At 47.8% G+C, this 19759-nt stretch overlaps 1 protein-coding gene across 4 annotated transcripts in view; it reads left to right on the forward strand.

Annotated features, from left to right (window-relative positions):
• Positions 1 to 19759, forward strand: part of SLC24A3 (solute carrier family 24 member 3) — a 500862-nt gene that overhangs the window by 279029 nt on the left and 202074 nt on the right. For all 4 annotated transcript variants that reach the window (XM_042931727.1, XM_042931724.1, XM_042931726.1 and 1 more), the window contains exon 3: positions 2701 to 2777. In XM_042931727.1, coding sequence (XP_042787661.1) covers positions 2701 to 2777 — 77 coding nt within the window. The remainder of the gene's footprint in view (positions 1 to 2700; positions 2778 to 19759) is intronic.

Raw genomic sequence — 19759 nt, forward strand, 5'->3', positions numbered from 1 at the left:
AGAGGGGTCTGGGAGAGGCCTGCCCTGCAGGGCATTTCTTCTCCTTAACTTTGTGCCCCTACCCACCAGTGGTGGCCTGTGGAAGTTGTCAATTTCCTAGGTTTGGGAGGTGGACAGAAAAGGTCATTTCTCATGATTTCCAATCCACACTGAACAACATGGGGAGGGGACGGAAATGTGAAAGCCTTGGGATGGTTATCTGGACTATAATTTATTCACTTGCATTGAAAGTTCAGTTCAAAAGAGAAAAGCATTAGAAAGCATCTCTTAAGAGTGTAAGACATCCTATGTGCACAGGGAGAGCCAGAGGGTGGGGAAGGAAGGACAGACAAGAAATGACTAGGGGCTGGGATGCCTGGACAACTCTGTTGGTTAAGTGTCCGGCTCTTGATTTCAACTCAGGTCATGGTCTCGGGGTTCATGGTATCAAACCCCACGTGGGCTCCACACTGACCATGCAGAGCCTGCTTTGAATTCTCTTTCCCTCTCTCTCTGCCCCTTCCTCTCCATCTCTCTCTCTCTCTCTCTCTCTCTCTCTCTCTCTCTCTCTCTCCTCTCTCTCTCAAAATAAATAAACAAAAATTAAAAAAACTTGGGGCTGCAAAAGCCAGGTCTCTCCAGGTCCAGCCTGTGTGGGCACTGTTGCCAGCAGAGAGGTTTCAGGAAGTAGAGGCATTTCTCATCAGGCTGGAGGACTTCCTCCAGCTCTGCTCACTGGACAAGAGCATGCTAGCCAGGGGCATTAAGCCTGTAGAGGGAAGATGCTAGAACAGAGGTCTCTCAGTAGAGTGGCTAGAGGCTTTGCAATGCCCAGGGCCAGATGGATGAACTTCAGGCTTAATCTGTGAACCCTTGTTCCCTCATGGTAATTTCCAGATTGTAGTGTCATTTGGTCTTCAAGGTGAAATCCTCCAGGCTTGCTCTCATTTTCCCATTCATTGATCAGGAGGACTCAGTGCAGCCTGTTTGGAACAGCTTTAGTTTAGAAAATCACTTAGGGGGATCATGACATCCCTGTCTTTCCTTGCCTCCCCCATTTCATCACATGAAGGATTGGACAACTGGCCAAGAGTTGCACGATGTGCTTATCCAGTGCTACCCTAGAAGCAGAGAGAACTTTTTCAAGGGATAGTTAAAGGCTTGTGTCTTGGGCAAAACCCCTGGCCAACAAGCCACAGTCTCAACAAGCCAGGTCTACAGCAGGACTGGGTCCCAGGTGTCCTGAGCAGTCACCACTTACTTATTAATGTCACCATCTTGGGCTCCCCTCCTTCCCTGGTTTCATCACCTTCCTCATTCACAGCGTGTACAGGAGTCACCTCCAAACAAACTATGCACCCCAAAACCCTTGACTGAGAGTCTACTTTTTGGGAAACCCAGAATAAGACCAGCAGCAAGCAGGTGTCACGTTGTACATCTTTCCCATCGATTGGTGATGATTTCTCTACCTGTGAGCTAGAGAAGGACTGAGAGGTTGTGGAGCTCTGAGAGAAAGGTCACTTGCATCAGCCAGCCGCATTTGCTGAAGATGATGCCGAGGGCGGTGTGGTGTGCACAGTTTCCCACGGAGCCTGATCTGATAACATCCTCCAGAGAGGAGAGGCTTATGAAGGCCCTGGCCATGATGCTGATTGGATTTTATGAGAGGAGGGAGAGAGGGTGAGCAGTTGGGGTGGGGATAGCCCGGGTTAATGGTATCATCTGTGCAGATAAAGGTAGAAAAAGAAAGCAAACGCAAGGTGTGCTCAAGGAACAGCAGCCTATCCTGTCTGGTGGGAGTATGAGAGCCCATGTGACAAAGCTGGCTGTCGAATTGTTGTGCACAGCCTGGCGTGCAGTACCTGCACAGTTATTGTTTGAGTGAATGAGTACATTCACTCAAAAGGTAAGAAGGCGGGAAAAGAGAAGAAAGCTCACGTGGGAAGCAGCCAAGACCAGCTTGGAACTGCCAGTGTACAGACTGGGGCTTTTATCTCCTAGCAGGGAAGTTTTGGAAGCAGGTAGAGGGGCATGAGCCGCTCTGTGCTTGATGGTTCAGTTCAGCAGTGGCAAATGTGGGTCAAGTTTGAAAAGGGAATGAGAAAGCAGGGAGAGTGTTGTAACCGGTCCAAGGCCCTGGCAAGCCAAGGCAGTCATGGCGGGGAATGAGGACCAATTTAGAGCAGGGGCTGTAATGCTCTATGTGTCATGGACCCCCTTGGTGATGCAGTGACACCTACAGACCTCTGCTCAGGAAAACATTTTTCAATGCATGAGATAAAATATATATGCTTACAGAAGGAAACTGATCATACTGAAATGAAATTGTTGGAGTATTAGGAAATAAAACTTGCATGAAGGTAGCTGCTGTATTTCCTCATTAACCCTCTAAATCACAAGGGGCCATCTACAAACTACCCAGATGTTGAAGTGATGAGTGAGAGCTCCTTTGACTATAATAGTATAATGTATCATGAAAATATCTGTTGGGGGCAGAGTCCCCGGTGCTTCTCACATTCCTGTGGTTTGCTGCCTACCTTCTTATCTGAAGGAAACACTCAATTCCAGATAAGAGATGTGTGAACATAAAGATGTAATTTTTTTTTTCATCCAAGTTCATGGATTCCACATGAAAACGAGGGCTGGTGATGCCATCCCAGAACTCCAGCACTGAAAACATTGTCATCTGTTCTGAGCTGGTTTTCTCTCTCCATTCTTTAGCCCTGCACGAATTCCCCAATGACATCTTCACCAACGAGGATCGAAGACAGGGGGCGGTGGTTCTCCATGTGCTCTGCGTAAGTACCCCTCTTGGGGCTCTGCCTGGAGGTCCAGAGGGGAGGCCTGGCTGGTGGTGGGTGGACAGTAAGTTGCATACATGGTGCACGTCCCCTGAGGCCTGTGGAGGACTGGCTCTAAATGTGCCCTCTATAGGAGGCCACAGATTCGGAAGCTGGAAGACACTGTATGTATTCTTTCCTTGATATCAGAGCCCAAACCATGGGCTCTGAGGGCAACCAGACTTGCTCTCTGCAATTTAACCTTGCTTCTCTCTCTGCTCATATGTCACCCTCTTGGGAACCCTTTCCTATCCAGCCTCTCTAAAAGGCCATTGTCTTTCCTCTTACCAGGCTTTCTTTTTCCTCCATACCACTGATCACTATCAGACATAATATGTTTTTATTGTTTGTTTATTGCCCATCAACCTCACTCACACGTAAGCTCCAGGAGAACTGCAACTTTGTTTTATACGTGGCTTCATTCTCAGATCTGTTTCTGGCACCTGGTAGGGACAAAGTAGTTGTTAAACTAATGGTAATGGATTAAATATAATGGCACTGGAGTAGCATCTGGCGTATAGTAGGCGATCTATAAAAGTGTGTTCTGGTTCTTAATGGACCACCGCCCTAATTCTTCCTCAGTAGACCCAGTGAATTGAAGGCCTTCGGTTTTCCTTGTCCCCACTGGAGAGTTTGGGGAGGCTGTGTGTGTGAAAATCTAAGAGTGGCCCCAGAATCAGAAAGACACAGGCCAAATTCTGGACTAGGTATGTCACCGTGCTTTCCTGTCCCTATGCATTCTCCCCCTGAATGCTCTTGATTCCATTTTGCTTATTTACTGCTGTGAAACAAATTCTCCAAATTTAGTGACATACTCAATAACCGTTCTGGTTGCTCATGCGTTCTGTGAGTCAGTAGTTCAGAAAGGGCATGGAGGGAATGTCGTACCACAGGATCTGGGCCTGAGATGGAGTAATTCAGATGGCTGGCAGCCAGGCTTCTGGCTGGGGCTAGAGCCCCTGGTGCTGGAGGACCCTTCCCAAGAGGGTTTCTCCATTCTCATGTCTGGTGTCCAGGCTGGGGTGGCCAAAGGACTGGCTCAGCTGGGGTGTTGACCACAGCACCTCTTTGTGGCCTCCCCAGCATGGCTCTGTGTGGCCCAGGGCTTGGAGAAGGAGGAAACCCCATGGCCTTTAATACCCTAGCCTTGGAAGTCACACACACCATTTCCACCAGACTGTCTTGCAAGTTACAAACCCACCATGACTCAAGGGGAGGGAACAAAGACCTTACTTTTCAGTCCACACCTGGAGAAGGCTAGTGGGCACCCCCTGGACTCTGGAGTCAGACTGGAGCCCAGATCTGCTGTCCTTGCTTTGTGTGTGACTTCTGACAAGATATTTAGCCTCTCTGGACCCAGAAGCTGTCCTAAGCCTGACTCCCTTTATGGTGAAAGCAATCAACTCTTCAGGTCTTTCCCCACTTGCCCCCCCCTCCACCCAGAACCCTTTTCTTGAAGAAAAGTCATGAGAAGTCTTTTTTTAGCAAAGACATTCTCTAAAAATACCAGAGAAAGTAGACTCTTTGCAATCCTCCCTACCTTTCAGAAGAGTCAAATGCACAGAGCAATTAAAATGGATGCCAGGTGCCTCCTTAGGCACCGAGGAGGCTCCCCTGTCTCAAGGCTGAGGATCCCCAGTCACTGAGTTCGATGCAGAATTCCCCTGTAGCCATTAACACCCAGATGCCTCGATGTCTGAGGCATGAGATTTCCACTCTTGGCACAAAACAGTGCGAGTGTCCATCTTCCCAGGGCAGTGTCGTCACCTGCAGCTGGCAGAGTCCTTCTCCCCATCTCCCCTCGCAGGTCCTCTGAATCCAACTAAAGGCAGAGCAGAGTGCATTTACATTGTTCTTCATGAGCCAGGGGTTACCCATAAGGCCTCTGTCTCCATGATCATACAATTCCCAGGGAGGGCATGAAGACAAAACAGGACAAAAACAGATAAATCCCCCTTACACACTCCCTTGCAAGAGTGGACACAGGCCTGCAGGTTAGCGCTTTGTCACCCTTGGTATCTAATACTACAGTTAGCTCCTGCCCTGGGCCCTGCATTGTAGAAATCACGGCGGCAAGGAGTCCAGGGGCCAAGGTCCGCATCCACCCCTTCATGACCCTGCTCTAGGCACATGGATGTTCAGAATTCTCTGCTCAAATGGCCTGTGCCTGCTGCTGAAGCCTGTGTGGGCCTCCTCCTCAGATCTGCCGCTTGGAGGGAAGAGACCCAGGTAGAGAAGCTTGAACTTGCTGCCGGGGGTGTCCACACACACATGCATGTCATGCGGGGTGGAGCCAGGCTTGGATGAGGAAGACCTCTTCTATGCGTCAGAGGCACATGATACAGCGGGCCTGCTGGTGCCCTCCCTGAGGTCAAGGGCCAAATTTTATGTTTTCCTACCCACAAGAATATAAGGACGTAAACCTTATGAAGAAGCCTTTTGTACAGTGTCTGGTGCATTGAACAACAAAATTGCACAGTTCAGCACAGGAATGCAAGATTCTTTTTATCCCCTTCACGTACCATGGTACCTGGTACACTTAAAATGCTCAGGAATTGTTAGATGAATATCACTGGATATGAAGAGAAACACCACCAGGGCCGACCTGTGGTATTTTGGTGGCCAGATGATTACATGTGTCAAAGCCGCAGGGAGCTGAGTGTAGATTTCCTGCTCTCAGCCATCTGGAAAGCATTTCTGAGCCCCTGTATGCAGTAGCGCTGGGCTGGACCCCTCCAGAACCCCAAGATACAGCTTCACCCTGAACAGAGCCATTGTCTTGTGGGGGGACCCCATTATGGACAACCCCTGCCATGCTAAGTGCTGCCCATGCTCTGTGCCACGTGCTTTAGGAGCACAGAGAAGTCCACGTCCAGTGTCGGGAGGCGCAGTTGAGTTGGAGTAGGTTGGCATTTTCTGACGAAGGGAGAAAAGGGACTCTAGGCAGGAAAGGGAAATCCGTGATCAAAGCTGTAGAGACTCAAGAGTACAGGGGGTCTGGAGTGAACAGAAATGAAGGACAGGGAAGGTTGTGGGGGGAACAGCACCTGGAGGCGCCACGAGGTGACTCCGCTGCAGAGTTGGAAGTGGGGGGAAGCAGATTGCTGATCTCGTCATCCCTCCTTGCCTAGAGAGTAGGGTTAGGCACGGCCAGAGAAGACCCTGTGTGGTCTGCACTCTAGTCAGGTGACAAAGACCCCGGCAGGCCAGAGAGAAAGGCTCAGGGCCATTTGGACAGGGGTCCCAGAGTCCCAGGTATCCTGAGAATACTGAAGGCCTGGGGAGGAAGGTCGAGAAGGGGTGTAGGGGACTGAACATCACTCAGATGCCTGTAAGCACCTGAAGAGCAATGTCTGCCCATCCAGTGAGGTGAGGGTCCCAGAGGTGTGCCCTGTCACTTCAGCCTACCTCAGGTTGAGGGCCATGGGCCTGTCCTTTCATTGGGATTCACTGACTGTCATTTTGGGTTTAGACCAGGGAACCCAGTCCTTTCAGATCTTAATCTGAAACCTGACTGAACTTTGCATTTGTGCTCAAACTCAAACTTCCCCATTCCACTTGGGCCCCATGGGTTTGCTTTACGTGTGGGGCCCCATAAAGCCCATAGCCTTCAGCCACAGTTGGTTCCTGGTCTGTGGAAATGGATGGTTCTGAGGACACCCCAAAACAATCTTTTGAATCTTAGCTACCACAACGTGCTTCTCTTTTTCTTTTCTTTCACGCAGATAATTTCCTCTTTTGTGTGAGCTTCATGGAAATCAAACAGCCCTTTTCCTTTTTTTTTTTTTTTTTTTTTTTTTTTTTTTGAGAGAGAGACAGAAGGGAGCAGAGGGGTAGAGGGAGAGAGAGAATCTTAAGCAGGCTCCATAGCCAGTTCAGAGCCCGATGCGGGGCTTCATCTCACAACTGTGAGGCCATGACCTGAGCCAAAATCAAGAGTTGGACGCTCAACCAATTAAGCCACCCAGGTGCCCCCAGATAGCCATTTCTGCTTAAATTTTCCAAATGCTTTAGCTTCAATTTTTCCTTGGATCTTTCTGGTTTTGTGGATTTCAAAAACGCTAAATCCTGGGATTGCCCTACAAGAAATATTTCTATTCTTTCTGACTGTTCTTCATGTATGGGTTCCTTACCAGTGTGGAAATTCATTATTGGTGTAATAACTTTGTCAACAGTGAATATCCCCAAGAAAATACACTTGTCTTAGGACCTGCTTTTGTAGCCAATCTGTTCTAGTATTGAGACACTAAAAGCAAGATTCTCTGTCAGTGAGGAAAGTTGCACCCTATAAACTCATGGAGCCTGCCCTAAATAGAGAAACTAGTGAATAATTTTCTAGGATCATGGGATCCTAGGGATCACAAACAAATTGTGATTTATAAATATCTTGTAAAATTTGCTAATTCTCCTGTTGGTAGGTAGTTGAATCTTGGAGATTGTAAGCCAAGGTATACATTTTCTCGTCTAGTAAAAGAAGCTTTAAATAATCAATATTTGAAATTCTTTCTCGAAACAAATCTGTCCTTAGTAAGTTAACTTCCATTGAAGAAATAAATACCCTCCGTGTAACTTGTCAGCTTTCAAAAGTAGTCTTCCTAAGTTCAAGCCTTCTTTTCACATTTTTAATGTAATTTCTCTCTTCTGGCAGACAGGTATTTCTATATGCGTGTGTGTGAGGTAGTATAAAGTATAGCACTCCTGGAAATGAAGGAATAGCCCTTATGAAGGCAAATTCCTGCTAAGTGAGTCCGGCAGGCAGTTGGGCTCTTTAACTGGTCCAGCAACTCAGACCCATTCATGGACCACCCCAGGAAAGAAAGAGCAGTGAGAATGTTTCTGATGTCCATCTTCATATGCTAAAACATGGATATGCTTGGAGAAGCCCCATAGGAAACTTGGGCGTCAACTCTGTGCACGCAGAAGGGACTTCATTCTCTGTGGAATGTTCGGGCAACCACCATCTGGGCTACAGGAAGCTTTCCAAGGCAGCAAACCCAATGCATTGGTCACTGGGAGGTCCCCTGGCCATTTGCCTGATGCCCACTTTGTCCAGTGGTGGGGACTCCCTCATCTACATCTCCATCTTTACTGCTCCCCAATATCCAGTGCCTATTTTAGGGGCTCATGTGTATTCCGAAGAGGTGGGCTGTACACAGGATGCGATATTTCAAAAGTACAGGCAGTATTTTTGTGCTCGGTCATCAAGCCGGGGCTTCCACAATGTGGAGGTTCTCCAGGACTGGCAGTGAGGACCATTAATGTCAATCCCTGTGGCATCCTTGTATGATGGTGTCTGGGGCTGGATCCTGAATGTGGGGGTCTTCCAAGCCCCCAGCTCCTGATTATATTTCTTTCCTCCTCATGTAGCCCAGAGACTTTTAAATCTGGTCTGGGAATTTAGGGGAACCTGCTCTGTGAGCCTGCCTCCAAATTCTTATTCCCAGATCAATCTGCTTTTTAAACTCAAGAGTTTGCTCATTTTTGTCTCATGGTTCTATTAAGACATCATTGCTCTCCACAAAGTGGCAGAGGAAACCAGTTGGCATTGGTCAAGGCCCTGGGGATAGAGGTGTTGAAAAGTGATGGGATGTGAGGAAGGGGGGACTATTCAAACACCAGCCTCCCTCTGGAATTGTGGTTTTTCTAGGTCTGTTCCATATTGCCTTGATGTTGCTGTATTCCCAGTGCTCCCAGCCAACTTGAGTGTCAGGATGACTAGATAATCTCCATCCCACCCTCCCTTGCCACACCATCTCTGTTCCCATACTGGCCTCTTTGTCCCTCATTTTTTTCCTGCCTGACCATGGGTTACCAGCAGGCTTATGGGTTGACCTCTCCTGGGTCAGGTCCTAACCAGTCAGCATGATTAAAACACCAGGCTTCTGGAGGTACAGAGGGTGGGGCAGCTCCCAAAGGAGGAGTCTGGGCTCTCCGACCCTAACCCCCAACAAACCCCCTCCACCCAGAGTGTAAGCAAAGGCTAATTGGGATATGTTCTTGGAAAGGCTCGGTGGGGGTCCTTTCTGGGGAGAGCCCACATCCCGGGTGGGAAGGGCTCCCTTACTCCTCTCAGCCTTTGGGTCCCCTGTCAGTCTTGGAGGAGGAAGCCATCTGGAAGGAGCCTTTCCAAAGGATGTCATTTCCTTGTGGCTTGAGCTTCTAGTTCTCTCTGCCATTTAATTTTAATATCTGGAGTAGTTTCTCTGATGTGCTCCTCTCCCCGGGGCCCAGACTTCTTTCGTTAAGAGCCAGAGAATAAATCATTTGATGCAATGGCCAGTTATTTGGGGGAAGAAGGACCAGGGTACCAGCGGAAGGTGGAGAAGGCCCTTTCCACTACCCACACATCACGCCAGCCCCTGAAGAGGCGGCTTTGTGTGTCAAAGCTCACGGTCTACCTCCACCCCGGGGGTGACTTTTGTCTCTCCAAGTCTGTCTCCTTGCTTTTATGGCTCTGAAATTCAAGTCAGCTTTTACAGACCCGCCCTATCTAATAGAACTTTCCATGCTGGTGGAAATGTTCTCTGTCTATGCGGTCCAGTAGGGGCAGCTGCTGGCCCATGTGTGGTTGTTGAGCACTCGAAGTGTGGTTAGCATGACTGAGGGACTTATTCTTTGTTTTATTTCATGTTAATGAACATATATTTAAATAGCCACTTGTGGCAAGGGACTGCCCTAGAAGGCCTTCAGATGGGTTCTGATTCAGCACCTTTTCTTCCTTTTTTTTTTTTTTCCATGTTGTCAGCTTGAAATCAAGAAGCAGAGATGGTCAGGAAAAAAGGTCACCTGCAAAGGGGTGATGTTCCCTTACTCTGTCCTCTTCAGGGCTAGCCTGGATTTAGCAGTTCAAACAGGATGCAGGGAAGACATTGCCAGGGGAGAACGGGATGTTTGCTGAGGAGGAAGGACACCGAGATTAGGAGTGAGAACACTGGTATGTCACCCACAGGCTTTGCTTTGGACCAAGTCACAGAACGTCTGGCCTCACTTTCCATATCTGTCCAGTGGAAGTGCACAGTAGGTGCTCAGTAAATGGTAGGGTTTTAATCTTCACCTTCTCCCCATCCTACAGCCCTCCAAGGGCAGCTCACCTGTGATTAACCTGTTACAAACACCTGTCATGGGACCAGAGCCAGATCCATTCAGAGACAGCGCCGTCCCTGTGAGCAGCCAGACGGGACATAAGGGAGGCCTCTGTGTAGCTGGCATTTGGCCAGGCCCAGGGCGCTGGGAGACAGGCTACTGTGAGGGAGGGGGGTTGAAATTTAAAGGAACCTGCATGATCTGATCAGCAAGGTCCCAGCAGCGGTTCATTCGCTGGGCAGACGTGTTTAGTTAAGGGATTTCACCCTGCAAGAGGAGAATGATTAGAAGAGCTTGTGGAATTTGCTGTTTACTCTTGGAAAAGTGCTGAGCATGTCCTTAATTTGTCAGTGTCAACACAGAGCTAAAACTGGCGTCCAGAGAGGATTAGCACAAAGAGAGTAAATTATTATGTTTCAATAGATCTTAAGTTATTCCCTCTCCTCCTTGCTCCTGGGACTCCCTTCAGAAGGCCCAGGTTTAACCATTAGGTCCTTGCTGGGAGATTGATTCCCCAGGACCCCTGAGCTGGATACATAGCATGAACATGGGTTAGAGCACGCTCTGGGAATGAAATCCAAATGAGTTCCTGTCCTGGCTCTTGTACTGATTAGCTGCATAGCCACAGGCAAGTTGCTTTGCCTTGCCTTGCCTCAGTTTCCTCCTCTGTCCCTGGAGATAGATTCAGCACCTGCCTGCCTCATCAGCTTGCTCTGAGCAATACATGAAGGCAGGCGTGCCAAGCTCTTGGCAGAGTGTCTGGCACTGCATAGATGATACCCTACCTCTACCCCCTTACACTTGCAACTTGTGTGCCTGCCCACCTCCCAACTCCCAGTCCCCGCAACTCTGAGCCCATTCTACCAGAATGCAGGACAGCCCAGAAGTAGCCCTCAGATGGAGTGGGGTTGATTGGTAAATAGCTCCGCTCCCTCACGCCCCAGTTGGGCTATGTGAAGCACAGGTTCCACCCTCTCCCAAGACTTGGCCGGAGCAGGAATAAGCTCTAGGTGCCTATCCAGGACCCTGCTTGATGACACCTTGATCAGCTTCCCCTCTTCCCCAGCTCATTTTTCTGCTTGTCTGTTGGTGCTTTTTGGGACCTGTCCCCCTCCTCTTCCAGCTGAAGGGCTTACACTGGAATCCTGGTATCCAGTTCTGCTTCTGAGGCACAGATTGAATAGATATAACCTACCATTATTATGATGCAAGTTGGGTCCCTTTCTAAAATTCAAGATGCAGAATTCAGAGACTCCAGTCCCTCATAGACATCCACAGAGCAAGAGGTGACATGCATTGATCTCCCGTCTCTGTGGCTCATATCCTGAACCCAGTGCAATACGGAAGGAGCTTGGGGAATGAACTTTGGAGCAAACAGTAGGAAATTTGGCCTTATGAAGAGCCCCAAACAGTGATGGCAGAGAGCATGCACGTGACTTACATTCCTAACATTAACCCATGGAGGCCAGACACCTGTAGCCTGCTGTATGCTCCTCTTTGTCTTACTTATCTATTACTTGGTTCACTCCATCCACTGTCTATGTTTTTTAACTTATTTTGTTAGATGGAAAATAAATTTTACTTATGTGTTCCTCTGAGATGATTTTTCCAGTGGTCACAATTTTTATGCAGTACTTATGTGTTCACTATTTGAAATTTTGTAGTAGTTTTTTTTTTTTTTCTGTGAAAAGTAGAAGTTCAAAAACGTAGTAAGCCATGAGGTACTGCTATTTGGATTTATCACATGCCCTAGCTTAAAGAACTAGTCTTTACCACGTATTCAATGAATCAATCCGGACAAAACAGTCAATTAAGTACTCTAATTTATCACAAAATACCCCATGTATTTTAAGTGTTGATGCCCAGTGGTTTGGATCTTTGTCAGTAGTTTCCTGGCAATTCTGTTCCCTGGAGAACCTCCATATAAGACCTGCTGTTTATCATGCCTCAAGACATCAGAATAAGTGCTCTCCAGAGGGAAGTTTTTTATATTCCCTCTATCTATCATTCCCCCCACCCTAACCCTGCCTCTGGTGTAATACAGAGACTCCAGATAGGAGTTTCAAGTTTAACAAAAAACCTGACCTTAAAGCCCAGAAGCTTCTGCATCCAGGGGCCCAGATCTGCAGCCTGTTCCACAGTTTGAGGAGCCAGTTTCCTTCTTGGATCTGTACCAGAGGAGCTCCTGTGGCCAAGATGCGTGTCTCAGACAGGGCTCCCCCAGAAGGTGACCCTGAGACAAGGAGTTCAGGGCCGATGCTCCCTTTGGGGGATGATGCCGGGAAGCACCCTGAAGAGGGAGGCAGAGGAGGGAGTCAGACAATAAGGGCTGTGTGGTGAGGCCAGTTACCCACTGTGGGCAGGGTGGCTGGAGCTTCACTAAACAAGGAACAGCAGACAGTGGAGTACACGCCCCCCTGATTACCCTAACTGAGGTGCGAGGGAACCACAGCCTCCTCTCAGTCACTGGCTGAGGGCTGCACTACCATGGGAGCTGAGCCACTCCGAAGCCCTGGTCAATAGATGAAAGTTGTGCCAGGAACGAGTGCCAAGGATGAGGATGGGCATTGACGGTGTCTGCCATGAGATGGACCCGCCAAGCCGCCCCTATAGGAACAGACTTGCACCTGTGCCCATCCCTTGAGCTCGCCCTGAAGATGCTAGCCAGTGACTTTTCTCTGCCTCTTCTCCCAGCTTCACCCTCAGAGTCCAAATCCAGCAAGTGTCCTCTGTGTGAGTTTACCCGGCTGGGGACTCCTGAGGCTGGTTGTTTGGCAGACTGTCCTGTAGCTTTCCACAGTCTGTCGGAACCTGCTTGGGTTGGGGGCGGCGGAAAAAGCTGTTAACCCTTTCACTGAGGGAACTGTGTGAGGTGCACAGCTACCCAGTTCTGATACCTCCACAAAGAAGACCTATCACTGCTCCCTCAGGGGTGTGCAGTGTCTTCCCTCCTTCCCCACAAGGATCTTTTCTTGGCCCCGAGCATTTTTTCCCTTCCCAGTCTTCCCTCCAGCACTGCCTCCAACTTTGAACTTGACAAGTTCTGTTAGTTCTACTGTTTCTCAGCATTCATGTGAAGGTAAAGAGTGTAAGCCCTGACTCTGCCACAGACTGCCCCCATGACCTTTACTACTCAGGACCTCAGTTTCCTCATCTGTATATGAGAACGAGGCTAGCACCTGCTTCATAGGAGTTTTGTTGCCAGGTAAGAGAAAGTGCTTGGTAATGTGCCTCAGACATCACAGGAACAAGAAAAGGTTAGCTATTATATTACTTTCATTGTTCTACCCTGGATCAGTCTCTGGTCGCCTCTTGTCTGGATGATGGCCATCAAACTTGTCTTCCTAGCTTCAGTCTGTTCTCTTTCAATCAAAATTCAGCACCACTCATACCAGATCAACCATATCATACCAGTCTTGAGGCACATGTCCTGGTCATGCTTCGCTCAGAACTCTCCCCTGCTCATGTCCCTTACTAGCAGGGCTGACATGGCTTGGAAGTGAGTGGGGGGGGGGGGGCAGTGGATGTCAGAATCAGACCACGTGGGTTCAAATGCCAGCCTCACTGCTCTTTAGGTACATTGATAGCATTGGGCAAGTTAACTTAATTCTCTGTGCCTTAGTTTTCCTGTAGCTTGAGAATATTGGTAGTATCTGCTTTGGAGATGCTGTCTTAGTGCTTAGAGCACAGCCTGGCACTTTGGAAGGGCTCGTAATTGTTAGTCATTGTCCTTATTGTTATTTCAGAGTGTCCCCACCATCCATATGTCAACCAGTTTTCCAGTCTTTCTTCTTTTCTTCTATATACTTGTATATCATAGTCTAGCAAAAATGGATTCTTCACCACTTGCCAAGAAATCCCAGGTGCCTTCCTGCTTCTGCTTCCTGACCAGCTTCCCATTATTTTTAGTCTCCTTGCAATTCTCCTGCAAGCTTCAGCTGGATGGTATATCCTCCTTGAAGCTTTCTCTTACTCCCCATAAGGAGAAGTGGGACTTTACATTGGCTCAAATCTGTCTCATATTCTAAATTACCACTTTGATCATCTTCCAAGGAACTCCATGCAAGCTGCCCTGTGTTATAACCTGTGTCTTACCTCTCCCCCTCTTCCCGAGTTGGGACCATGCTTTAGTCATCTTCATGTTCCCATAACACCCAGCATGGCAGCTTGCCAGCAGGAATTGCTTGCTAAAGGTGTAGTATGTAAGTAAATGAATGAATGAAATGAGCTTAGTATCTTGGCTGTTGAGTATAGGGTCTGTTCACTAAAAATAATATGATCTTTTCATAAGGTTCTGGGGGTTCGTCAATCCTGAGTATAATGAGATGGTCTTTTGGAGATAGACCTTCACTGAGAGAAGTGTACTGAGTTAAATGCTCAGGATATCCCAGCATCTGAGGCAGGAATGAGTGAGTTAAGGCAAAAACCCAGAGGCCTCCTACTTCAGTGACCTGCCTTTCTCTCCATGATGTCAGTGCTGCCCAGGTAGCATGCACATTACAAAGATCCAGTGGCAGGGGAGACCATCCCTTGCAGAGATGTGTGTGTTGCACAATTTCACAGTTACTCAAAATCCTTTCTGAATATTTGTACAAAGACATAGCAGCTAAACAAACAACATCATTAATGATAATCACAATGTTCTCTAACTCCATTAAGCTAAATTCTTTCCCTGGAAGGTTGGCCTCGACCTACTAAGGTATTTTTTCCACAACCAAAAGTAGTGCCCACATGTGAAAGGCACTCAAATGTGTTCAGTTAAGGATGAGCAAAAGTGGGGCTTTGGGAACACAGCTTCAGTTTCCTAAACCCCATTCAGCCTGGGGGACCCAGTGGTAAATACCTATTTGTCCCAGATACCAGGGTTCTCCTGGGATCCTCCCTTTCCCTAAGATCCTGGGGAATTTCTTGCTCTCTTCAAAGGCCCCTGAAGATTTTCCAGAACTGTTGTTCTCTTGTTCTTATACTTTTAGGAACCTCAAGGATCCCCAAAGATAACTTGCCCTTTCAGTGTTTACCAGCTGTTTCGTTGGGGAATTTGGAGCCAGTTCCCAAGGAGCTGATTCAGAGGACATTTGGAATAAACTGTCAACCATCAACTCTCCCCTCTGGGCCCAAGATGGCATACACGTATTCAACTCTTTAGCCATGAAAAGATGTGTGTCTTTGACAACCTATGGCACTCTCTTCAAGAGTTTTATTTCCTGAGGTTCTCTTCACCTTTCTCCCATCAATTCTAAAGCTGTTTGCAAATACATTCCTGGTGACATGCTTTTTCCTCTATAAATCTCAAAGCAAGTATGCAAATATGGCCCTCATTCTTGATCCTTTGGTTGGGATGCTTTTCATTGATTCTCCTGACGTATCCTCAGCTCCTTGCCCGTGAGTAGATTCCAAAGGTGATCATGGAATCTGTCTTGTAGGCTACTTCATTGGCACTCTGACTGTTCTCATCTTATGTGCAGAGGGAGAGGCCTGAGGATCTATTTTTTCCCTTCCTGAACTTGTGAGAACTGTCTTTTCCTTTGTGCTGTGTACTACAGGGATTAAGGCAGACATGTATTTTTGGCAGTTAGCGTAATGCTTTTCAGCATCTGGAGCTGTGACGGGACCAGCAGTTTTGGCATTTGCTGGGCCCTCTCATCCTCTCCTGGACACAGGCCCAAGTTCATTTGACTGTATCACTATTTCTGGTTTTACAGAGTTGCTTGAGGCAAGACCCATTACTCTCCTCTGAAAAGGGCAGGGCCTGGAGGGTAATTTTATCCCCAGGCTCCTATGCACATAACACATCAGAATAGACACATTCCACATACATCTGTGTACATCTATGGATACAATTACCCATTTTAGAAAGATAATGGGAAATAATTTTTAACATATTAGACACAGCTACTTAAAGTGGGATTCTGGAGAAATAAAGGTGTGTGTGTGTGTGTGTGTGTGTGTGTGTGTGTGTGTGTGTTTGTAATGTTTGCCTTGGCAATTCAGCATGGGTTGACACGGAGTCAGAATATAGTTTGAAACAGAGCTATGAGTTTTTAAAAGACAGCGACCTTTATTCTCCTTTATAACTTATTTATCCCTTAGTTTGGCCACCTCAGCAGTTGTCACCACCATCCATTGAGTTGCTGAGGCTGGGCACTGGAATCAGCATTGACTCCTCCCCTTGCACCCCACTCATCAGCAAGTCCTGACCATTCCACTTATGTCTCCATCCCATCCCATCTCCACCTCTGCTGGCATGGTTATCATCTAGGCTACCATCATCCCTTATCTGGACCAGGATCTCCCCTTCAGGTGCACATTCCATATAGTGGTCCAGGTGTCCTTTAAAACATATGTGAGGATAAGGAGTGTGCATTCTAGCCCTTCTGACCTCTCCAAACTCACCTCACCTGCCGTGCATGCCACACTTCAACCCCACAGACCTGCACCCCATTCTTCAAATGTTTCAAGCTCATCCCCCCTTAGGTAACTGGGTATATCCCCTTCCTCTGATTGCGCTCAGACCCTCTGTACTGCTGTCTCGTGCAGGTTTTCACCCACATCTCAATCCTTGCTCGCCTGTGAATACTCACTAACAACCTGCTGTCTAAAACTTCTGCTCCAATTTTTGGTCTGCTGGCAAAGGAACCCGATTTTCTATACCAAAAATGGCAAAAAGCAGATCATCTTGTCTCCCTTCTTATAGTAAATAGACAAGTCAGCTCAGAGAGGAATCTGTTCAAACTAGAAAGAGCTCAGCATGACCGAAGAGATAATTTACCTTGTCATCCCTTATCAAATTAGCTGGCCCTCATTAAAATTAAAAAAAAAAAACTGTTGGAAAGGAAGGGTAAAGCTCTTCTGTGAGTGTATTAACATAACTTGATTTAGTGATGGTGTTGGCATGGAGTTGGGGCATGAAGAGGGAAGGGAAGTGGGTATACTGCACTGTAGGATATAGAAGGACTTTGGTTGTGATATTTCTAATAACAAAATGCAAAGAAATCATACTCACTGGGCATCAACAGGATAGCCATGCTACGGTGAGTGTCTTTAAATCAATTGAGTGCTGAGGGGCTCTCTCTGTTTATTTTTTGAGTAATTGGGTGATGACACTAGACCTGTTCACCAAAGGAGAGATGGTGTGGCCAGGTGAGGATGTCAATATCTTAAGCTTGTCGATTTCCATGATGGCTCAAGGGTGGGGAGGGCTTCTGTCCAGAGCCACCAATAACCAGCTCTGGGACCTTGAGTAAGTCACTTGCCGTTTGGGATCTTGGCTTCTTCAACTTTAAATGAGAAAAACGTTCTCAAGGTCCAAGATCCACCCTTTACCCCCAAAAGACTCTGAGATCTGTAAAGCTCCCGAGTGACTTCCCCCAAGATATAGCCCCCTTCTGAGAAGGCTGGAGTTTCTGGAAACGTACAGGAATCTTGATATTGCCCAGCTAACAGTCGCCAGGTAGTCATTGGGAGTTTCAGCACTGGGGTATAACTACACACTCTCAGAGGCTCTATGCCTTCTTGTCATGAGTGAACAGGTGCATCTTCATGGCTCTGGGGTTAGATCATCAAGCCACGTGACCAGCATGAGCAGAACAGAGGCCCACCGCTGCTCTATATAAGGAATAGAACCCCTGTAGAGAAACATAGCCACTGTCCCCCAAATAATATTAATGACAAAAGGCAAGATGCCAGATGATGCCAGATGATGCCAGACTTGGTTTGCCAGTGGCCCGGCTCCTCCCTGCACTGCACGCACATCACTTCTGTGCCAGGCTGCAGGCACCAGGATGAGACCTGAGTGGAAAGGTCACTGATGTTTTTTGCTCCTCTGCTGTGTGCTGGCCACCAGGTTTACGGGCCATTGGTGCCCCCATTTCATTTTTCAGCTGCATTGTCCTAGGCCCAGCATTGTCCTGGTGTACCAGTTTCCCCAAAGTTAAAAAAAAAATCAACCAAGTCATTTGGAATTTCTTATCTCCTACTAAGATGCCCCCAAGGGAAAGTGGGAGAAAGAGAAATGTAACGTGTGAATACATAATATACACCTATAGCCATCCAGTCATTTTGCTCCCAAGCCAAGAAGAGAAAGAGGAGGGGCACAGCACTGGCTGGGGTCTACTGCGTGGGGAGAGGTGTGCTGGGGTCTTCTCACACCCTCTCCTCTGATCTCTCTAGGTGTCCGTCACCTCTCCATTTTATAACCGAGGAAAGCAAGGCCTGGAGAAGTTACTAGTCCAGGGGAACAAATTGCTTATGTCATGTTTAGACCAATGCATGCATAGATAACTCGGGCTCAATCAAATGAAGAAATATTTACTGAGAGCTCTGTAAATGAGCAGTGCAGAACAGAGACAGGGAGGGATAGGTAAGCACAGTCCTCACCTCCTAAGAGTCTGACATCTTGTAAGACATGAACTGGGAAGCAGTACACAGCAATGAATGGTGCAAGCGGCATGTACATTGGTTTGTCTTGTCACCTGGCTGTTCTTCCCATCTTGCTGATGGAAGGTTAAGGCTCTGAGAGGTCAGATGACTTTCTCCCTATGATGTAGATACGACTTCTTCCATTTCACAGGTGAGGAAACTAAGGCACAAAGAAATTAAGCAACTTGCCCAGGGCACATAGCTCAGGAGTAGGAGAGCTGGAGTCTGATCCCAGTCCATAAGGCTCCAGAGCGGGGGCTACTGTGTAGAGGGAGCCCTCTTCCCATGACAGTGACTTGAATGATGAGTTTGGAAGGGACCCCAGGCTTGATTAGTGGACACATTGTCTGATCAGGGTTTTCAGTCTGTATTCTAGATGTGGCCTCAGAAACAACCTCCTGATTCCTATAAGCTGCCAGAGAAGCCAGGGTTCCTGGAGAGTGGACGTAGGGCCTGTGGCCACACTCTCAGGGTAATGTAGCCAGCCTCAAGACCAGCACCAAGTGGGCTAGGATCCTTGGACAGGCCTCACACCCCTCCATGTCCAGACCCCTGGTAACTAGGGTCTGTCTTCACTACTCCCTCATCCACACCCCAAGGAGAGGGGCCACTGGGTGAGATTCTGGTCACAGCTCAGGCCTGAGCCCTGTCCTGTCCCTTTGCTCTCATCTGAGCAGCTAGGCTCTGTGAGAGAGTGGGAGCTCAGGGCCGATGGTGTTTGCTGGGCTCAGCCGGCTCTATCTTTTACCCTCATTTGTCTGAGATTCCGGAAGCCTTTGAATAGCACGCATGATAATTACAGAATTCCCACATATATTGATGAGAAACAGCTACATAAATAGCACAGCTTGGTATTTACGAAGTGCCAGTTTTCTGTAAATATAGAATTTTGGCAATTACTGCCAAGCAGCTCGTCCACCTTCTGGAGCCAGCACATGTCTTGTTTCAGCTCTTTCCAGGGGACACTTCACGTCATCTCTGTGGCTAGTCTCGTGGCGTCAACAGGCACAAGCCCATGAAGCAACCAGGCGGTCTGAAACCAGTGATCCCCAATCTATTTTGGAGTATGGAGACTCCTTTTTGACAGCCAGCAAGTGCATTGGAGCATTCCTCAAACCTTCCATGCCCAGATGCCTGCCCACCCTTCCAATAAGTCAGGCATCTCAGGGGGCCTGTGGTCTACAGACTGGAAACCAAGGCTCATTTACTGATCTAGAGCAGTGTCTCCCACACGGTTTTCTTAGGACACTACTGAAGGGAAGGTCATCATAGGTATTATGTGGAAAATAAGGATTCTTTAATTGAGTGTTTAAGAAATGCTAAGTTATTGTCTGTTTAATTTCTAAAGACAGGGTTTCTCACAAGCTCTAGGTATGCCGATTTGGGTCACGACTCTCCATATGGGAAGTATAGTAGCAGGGATTTCAAAATGGACCAAA

This window comes from Panthera leo, chromosome A3 (assembly GCF_018350215.1).
Source record: "Panthera leo isolate Ple1 chromosome A3, P.leo_Ple1_pat1.1, whole genome shotgun sequence".
NCBI classification, from domain to species: Eukaryota; Metazoa; Chordata; class Mammalia; order Carnivora; family Felidae; genus Panthera; species Panthera leo.